At 38.5% G+C, this 8270-nt stretch overlaps 1 protein-coding gene across 1 annotated transcript; it reads right to left on the bottom strand.

Annotated features, from left to right (window-relative positions):
* Nucleotides 1-3796: 3796 nt before the first annotated feature.
* Nucleotides 3797-8267, bottom strand: LOC105272553 (uncharacterized). The gene is made up of 5 exons (XM_011314726.1): nt 8189-8267; nt 8044-8128; nt 7299-7496; nt 6223-6334; nt 3797-6145 (listed from the first exon to the last, which is right to left on the bottom strand). The coding sequence occupies exon 5, from the start codon at nt 6122-6124 to the stop codon at nt 3797-3799; it is 2328 nt and encodes a 775-aa protein (XP_011313028.1). The 5' UTR covers nt 6125-6145; nt 6223-6334; nt 7299-7496; nt 8044-8128; nt 8189-8267.
* Nucleotides 8268-8270: the final 3 nt, after the last annotated feature.

The following is an 8270-nucleotide window of genomic DNA, read 5'->3' as shown; positions in this document are numbered from 1 at the left end:
ACGGACGATAAAACGAGAAGTTCCAACCCAACCCAGTAACGGCAAGTCAAGCGACGGTCGACTACCGCTCGGCGGCCATTGCTTTAAGACGACTTCCCTAAATTCTCGTCAAATTTGTCCCAAACTTCATCAGTAATTTCCCTATGATCCGTAGAAAATAAATTTATTATTTTTCATGGAAATTCGGGGGAATACGTAACAATAAGTCAAACAGCTGTATGAAGATAAAGAGCAGTTAGCTAAGGTGATGAATGAAAGCATTTACATGATCCAGTCAGAAATAGACCAGAATAGGCAATATCTCATTACCACCAATACGAACATCGAAATCCTGCGGAAAGACGCTGTTATGCTTGCGAATGGACTACAGAGATCCCTCGACCGACTTGAAAGATTAGAAGCAATGTTCCAGTTCACCCACGTAGGCTCCCTAGTCGTTGAGACAAGAACTCAGTACATCGATATCCTGAGGAAGACCCACTAGGGCAATCGAGGATGCCAAACAGGGGGAAATCAGCGCAGACCTACTCACACATGAACAACTGGCACAAATGGCTAGACAGTTGGAAACGAGGAACTTGGGGGCTGATTTACCAATCAACACAGTCAACCCAGATCTAGGCCTACTCTCACGAATCAGCAATATCCCCCTACTTCACTCGGAGGGAAAATTCATCGCCATCATCGTGATACCATTAATGGAGAAAGGGTCACTAAAACTCTACCGGATGATCCCGTGCAAAACCCCTCAGATGCAGATCAGCGTTTATTCAGCCACAAACTAGATACATCGTCGTTGCCCTGGAAGTAGTGTAAGAACCACTAAGGCGCCCCCCACCCAGAGTTACTCAAACCCCACCACTGCACTGGTCAGGATGGCGCGACTCCAACATGAGTGAGCGGTGGGGTGGGAGTAACTGTGAATGCTGTGGATGCGTCAGAGTGGCTATCACACTGGGGACATAAAAACACAGAATTTCACTTATTAATTATTGTAACGGACATGTGGGGATGTCCGTTAGGGATGACGAAACCCCCCCAATACCATTCACAGAATTTACGGGGATCATCGCCTCCAGGGGCACCGAGCCCCTGGTTTAGTTAGACTAGGAAATTAGGGTCTAGGGCTAGGGGGAAGGACCTAAAAGGCTGTGAAGAAGGGCCAAAAATTGAGCCATCCGGTCAGTCAAATAAAATATCACAAGTTCAATGGAAAATTGGCGTTCCGATTTAGGGGAAGCATGAGTTTAGGACTACGTTTGCGCTTACGTTTCTGTTTTTCGGTGGAAGGTCGGGGGGAATAAGTGCAACCCTTATTCGCCCCGGATTGCCAGGTTGCTTACGGGTTAGTGATTGAATTGACCTTTTAATAATTTTCGAAATTAGTAGGAAATACTAAATTTTAGATTTATGGGTGAAGAAAGAAAGATTTTTAGTACTCATGCTCCTCGGGAGAAGTGATTAATAAGGCTCCGATCGCCCATGAAATTAAAAGAGGAAATAGATTAGGATATTAAAGAAGAAAATACTAAAAGTTAGGGAATTAAATTACGAATTACGAATTTTAAGTGGCTTTCGAGGGAGTTTCTCCCTCGCTAATGATTCCCCAACATACTAGGGGCTCCCCTGATCATGTTCGTTGGTGATTTCGAGGGAATTTACCTCGTTTAGTGCGGGTTTTGAGCAACAATAGGGACCCCGGTTTTGGCTAAATTTCATGTTCCATTTTAAGTAGGTTTCGAGGGAGTTTCTCCCTCGCTAATGATTCCCCAAAATACTAGGGGCTGCCCTGGCCACGCCAGTGGGCAGTTTTCCAGAAATCTACCAAAATTTTAAGTTGTAAGAGCGATTTTCAGGTGGGCGAATTTTCCACGGCCAGCGGTGGTCAGCGGCTGTCCCTCTCTCTCACTCTCTTCAGATCTGAGCAGAGTGGGCTCGAGTCCGAGGAGTCGACACTTTTTTTTGTTGCTTTTTTTTTCTTTTTTTCCTTTTTTTTGAGTAGTTAAAAGTTTCCCGGCATGTCAGGTTGATAATGCTGGGCTAATTGAGGATTTCCCAGGAATTCCGGGAAATCACTGATTTCCCGGCGCGCTAAAATTAGGAATAAGGTATTATTCGCCGAGCGATAATTTGTGCGGGAAAAATTTCGATGGTAACAAGGAGGGGCTACGCATAATAACTTTAATAATTAATTTTTCTAGTCGCATGTTTTTGGAATTAACTCAAAATATTAGTTGAATAAATTATATTTTTTTGGAGACTTCATTTATCTTTCTTTTTATTTGATTTGCATGGTGATTTAACCCATGATTAGGCATGCCCAAAATACCCCGTTTCCACGCAAGATCCACCCCTCTCTCCATCACCCGCACACTGAGCGAACCAGGACCGTTACCTTTCTCCGGAGCCTGATTTTCCTTTTCTGTTCCCTTTTGGAAAAATGTTTTCTTTTGAGTTCGCGAGGGTTAATAGAGACAATGGAAATGGGTTAAGCTAGTTTTATTGATTTTCCGGTTTTCTAATTCCGGCTAAAAATTACCTAGCGCCCATTTGATTTAATTTTAGCAGGTTTGGTTAGGCTTTGGAGAAAAAGGTCGAAGGTGACGGGCATTTTCAACCCCCATACGAAAATGTCACGTTACATTATATTTTTTTTTTCCCAAAAAAATAATGACGCATGAATTACACATTTTTCTTATGGACTACTTACATTTTTGATTCCACGACGAACAATTATAACCGCGGCCACTAAACAACTTTCTCTCGGGGATACTAGCACGTTTTTTCTTCATAAACGTATTGTGATAATCGCGCACTAGACGATCATTCGATATGAATCGATCAGTGAATAATGAATAGAACTTCTCAGGAGTAGCAAACATAGACATACAATGCAGAAAAAGTATACAGTATTGTCCACATACGCTTGACTCGTGATGCTGGAGCTGCCGAATGCTGCACTTGAAGAGTTTACAGTTCTTTTGGAGTCTTGCAGCGTGCTGGGGAGCTCCGTGCAGTTACTCCCCCTCATATGACTTTTCCGTTTTTTCCGATTTTTGTTCAATTGCTGGAGTTATGCTGGTATTTGCTCGTTAATAATCAACGTTTGATACTCATTACTTTTTTAAACATTTAATTCCAAAAATTCATCTCCAATAAAATTTTAATTGACCCCCGACCTTACAGTTTTGAAATTTTTTCATCAGAAATCGTTAGAAAATCGTTTGCTCGTTATTGATAGCCCATAAATATCAATTGAGTAAATAATGGTAAAGTGTAAAAAACTAATTTTCCTTCCACGTTCGGAGATGTGAAAAAAGTTATTGCCTCCTCGTCGGCAAACTGTAAAGCTCGGTGGGAAGAAGCCACATGTCCTACAAACTCAAATTATGAGAAAAGAAGAGATTCAATTGCCATAAATCGAATTATGGCCCTTCTGATTGATTTTTTGTAGGTTGAAAATTATTCTTACTGATGATTGAACAATGACTTATCTCATAATTTGGAGATTAAGGTTAGAGTCATTCAGGAGCATTTCTCTGACTTACTTTTCATCATTTTTTTATCGTTAATCACCAAGAAAACGTTTGATCTTGATGAATAATCTATGAATATCACGGAATTCAATGGTAGGTGGATGTGAACCATTGATTTTCTCCTCACCAATCGATAATGATTTAGGTTATCTCTTCTGCTTCATGATGTCAACAATGTTCATTATATCAACAGAAATGTATCAGAAGCTGATTGTTGATCAAAATTTCGCTCTAGATATTTCCTCTCAGTCTGCTTCCCCTCATATTCCTGTGATTCTTAATCTTAAATATAATAAAATAGTATACGGATCATGTGCGTAATTATTCCTAACTTCTTCACATATTCTTAATAATATCTCAATAATATCTCTGTAGGAGACTCTGTAGGAGACTCTTAATAATATCTCTGTAGGAGACGTTGATCGTGCTCTTGGTGAATGTGAGGGTGCGCCTGGTGGATCTGGGGGTTTTTTGCTGGCTGTGTTTCTGTTTTCATCTACAAAAAATGTGACACCTGCGGAGTTATTGACAAACATACGTTTGAGGAACAAATTTACTCGACTACTCCCAGGATGATTTTTCACTCGGTGCTTCAAATCATTGAAAAAACCTTCTGTGAAAGCCGTTGTGGAGTGTCCAACATTCCGGGGTATCGCTGCTGCAGACCAAACTGAGAATTCCATGGCGAGGTCAACTAGATAATCAATGTATTCTTTGGCGTAACAGACGTTCAATTTCCCTGATTCTTTATTGCATTTTTCTTTGGGATACTCTACTGTGTTCCGAAGATCGTTGATCCAATCAGCGATGGGACTTTTCCCGCTGTTCCTAAATTCACCAGAATCATCTTTCTCGGTGTTGTAGGCTTTCATCGCATATTCTGTCAACTCCTCAGCATCAAAAGCGAATTTACGAGTAGCAATGTAGTTCTCCAACTGTTCCCTACATTGAGCGACAGTCCCCCCAGGAATGGCTTTGATCACAGTATCGTCTGATTTGTGTAGACCTATTGTGAGAGTCAATAAGAAGATTTCTCTGAACTGCTGAAGATTCTGTGCATCAATTAAAAGAGCAAGACAATAAAGATACATATGCCTGACAGTTGCAAATGGGATTTTCTTGAAAGTTTCTTGCTTAGTCACAAGAATCATTAGGTGTGCTACATCGTCACGTAAAAAGGAATAAATGGGTGGATAGTTGACATCATCATGGTGGTTCAGAGCCCGCTGAAACATTATTTCTATATAGACTGTAATTGGCATGTCGTGAAAGGCTGAACACACAGCATTCATTAGAGCCCTCCATCGATCACATGAAGCTTGCGGAGGAGTGGGAGCACCCAACTTCACCCAGCGACGAAGACAATACGTGAAAGTGTCAGCGTCTTGTCCCTCTGTTAACGTTCCATGTACGGCTATCGTACGTCCGCCATGATTTATGGTGATTGAGTAGAGAAAGATATGGCCCACCTTAGTTCCATCCAAACGTCGAAACTTCTTGATCAGAGACCCTGTGCCATCTATTCCCACAGCAGCATCATCCCCCATTAATTTACAATATTTTTTATACGCAAGCATCTGACCATAAGTACTGTAGGACACATAGAACTTATCCCGTCTCACTTCATGAATAAAACTATTGTAGGGTTCCGAATAGCGCATTTGTTCCACAGTTTTCACCATATCTTTCCCTTCACCAGGTTTTATGTCATATTTTCTGTTTATAAACTCATTCTTCCCCTTACGTAAGACATTCATGTTAGGGATGTTGGGTCCTACGCGTCCACCGAATGGGGCCACTCTCACAGCTTCTTCTTTCTGCCAATTTCCAGCTCCCATAAAATATACATTTTCACCTACATGCTGCCTTAACCATCCTCGCAGTTCTCGCTTGACGTTCTCATGCTCATTATAATAAGTTTCATTAGTCCTCAGTATCATATGTATTTTATCGGCATCTCCTGGGGGCTTTTCAATGTAGCAAAAAAGTGGATTCCCGCATGCTTTGCTCCGACAGTGTCCCGTTATTCGGCAGTAATGCAAACTATCAGGAGAATTGTAAATTTTTGCATTCTCGAAGACGTAGGCGCAGGGAAGCTGTGTTTGATCGAAAATAATAAGGGACAAGAGGCCCGCCCACTTTTCTCGTGCAAGGATAGAGTAAACTCTTCCATCATTATACAGGATTGGAGTCCCAAGCATCTCTTGCCACACTGCGTGAGAAAAGTAGAGATTGAACACATCGAGTCCCTTTGCTTTCAGTTCAAATTCATAAGGATCGTCATTATCTTCATCAAGTGGTAGAGACTCATCAAACGTAGAATCTATTGTATGATTTGCAATGTCAGCAACAGGGGTTTCCTTTACAGAAACTCCCTTATTAGCCCTGGCCTCAGTGACAATATTATTTCGGTTCTGTCGGAGGGTATTGTAGATATTTGTAGCCTGCCACCTTCCCCCTACAGCCTTACTCATTTCTTTCCAAATTGGTGAGCTGAATGGTGGACCATTTGATGTTTTGAAATGATCAATAAATTTTTCGACAAGTGCCACAGCCTCGTCGTGGGTTACAGCGGGGGCTCGCGGCATTCTGATGCACGTATATCTAGCCTATAACAAAAGCTACATTGATTAATGGTTATTCTAATATATTAAACAGTTCGCATCATCAATTTGCATCAGTGTACCTGTCAATTGTGTATTTATTTGTTTGGTGAATTTTATTGAAGCGAGATTTTTATAATGATCTTTTCCCATTGGCAGCAACATCGCCATGACTCTCTCCGAGATATGTTATACCTGAATATAAATCGAAACATTAATTTTTCAGCGGTAGGAATTTGTATAATGTATTCTCATAGATATATACTAATAATCAGACTCATACTTCAATATTTCTTGTATTATTCGAACAATAATCATAAAGTGCCGAATTCCAGACCTGGAGTCTATTTAAAGAAAAAATCGCTGTTTTGTTTAGTGGATTATTAATGTCGAAACGGACTCAAATTGATAACGAAGGGTTTTTTTAATTGTACTAAGACGGTTATGTATGCAATTAATGTTTATTCCTTTTATAAATCATGTCAACGTATAAAAACCGTTAGAATATTGACTATTTTGACTACGGTCTATTGGCTGCACTGTATTTTTTCAAATTGTTTACAGTAGTTATGATTTATTTTGCACTATATTTCATAATAAGGCATAGGAGTTAATATTTGGATAATTATTTATATGGTTATAATTTTAAAAAATTGATTAAATTTGGGGTGTCTTAAAAATAATCACCCTAAATTAATGAACAACAGAAAATTACTCGTAGGAGTCGTTAGGATGCAATTTTATCGACTAACGGTAAAATTTTGTTGTTGGAGCTATGTGATTTATCGTTTCTGTGTGATGTGAATTTTTATTTTAATTTCTCTTATCCTTTTTGAATTTAATTTTCAAATCTCATATTAAAAATTGAACATTCGATCAGCGAGGATAGTCAAATACGGAGTTGTGAAATAACAGTTCACTAGACTTTGTAATATAAGATGTGTAAATTCAGTCCTAAAATTTTTATAATTATTATTTATATTATTTGGTTCCCATTCAGTTTCCTTTTCCGAATTGCAAGTGATTGATATGACATGGATCTTGGAGTGAAATGAATTGATCTCTTTTTACATTTTTACAACTCAATTAGGTAAGTAAGCCGTTTCTCATATCAAAAAAGTAGTATTGGTACCTTATACATTTAGGTCTTGTCACTTACCCAGAGAAATATGAGGCATTTACCGATGATCAAGGCAAATTTGGAATATTTTAAACAATTCGTAATTGTTTGATGCACTTCTTTCCGTTCTGTGTATTCATGATGCTCATTGTCACGTCCGAAATATTCGGCTTTCGTACTACAAAATTGTCCAGTATCTTTGGTAATCGTTTGAATAATTTCCATAGCCGGTATTTTCTGCAAGTCAATATTTTGTTTAATTTTCCAGTAATTTAGTCACTAGTAAACCAGTTTTTTCATGAAAAATTAAAATCGTGATCTCCACCTTTACGAAAAAGAACTTAAAAAATTTAATTCTGCTTTTGATAGATTGATATTTTCACCTATCTACGTATTGCGCTTTTTAAATTTGATTTCATTGCAAAAATTGATCATCTTAGGAATGGAAAAAAAAATGTCCGGCATTGACTAAAATTTAGGTGTAAAAAAATGATGATTTTCGATAAAAAAAAAAGTTTTCCCGTGTATTGAAACATACAGAAAATACAATTCATTGAAAATAAAATGTAACGACCCAAAAATGATAGTTCTTCCATAAGATAAAGGGGAATGTTATGGGCAATTTCAAGAAATAATTTATTATCAAGAGTGAAAAGGGTCCAATAACTTTTGGAAGGTCCAGAAGCGTCTGGTTCGATTAGGAATACTGACTGTTCGTTGAACCTGATAATTGAATCAAATGTTTTATTTTTCTACGAGAATATAAAATGCAATTCCTACTCACCTAAAAATTCTCATTTCAGTCCAAACAGCCCAAGCCTTATACATCACTTTACGTGGAATAAATAAATACTCCATTTCATCTACCCCTTGAAATAGTTTACAATCGAAGTTAGAACACAGTGAGAAAAGCTTGAAGTATTAGTTACCGTTTAATATTAATGAAATCATTTTGTGAATAATTTCAAGTGACTCCTATTCTCTGGTAATTGCAAGTCATATGATAATGCT

The sequence above is a fragment of the Fopius arisanus genome, unplaced genomic scaffold (assembly GCF_000806365.1).
Source record: "Fopius arisanus strain USDA-PBARC FA_bdor unplaced genomic scaffold, ASM80636v1 scaffold00206, whole genome shotgun sequence".
Lineage (NCBI taxonomy): Eukaryota > Metazoa > Arthropoda > Insecta > Hymenoptera > Braconidae > Fopius > Fopius arisanus.
The sequence above is the reverse complement of the archived record's forward strand: the minus strand, read 5'-3'. Positions and strand labels throughout refer to the sequence as shown.

Coding starts and splice junctions, on each gene's coding strand:
- LOC105272553 (XM_011314726.1), bottom strand. CDS start 6,124: ATGCCGCGAGCCCCCGCTGTAACCCACGACGAGGCTGTGGCACTTGTC.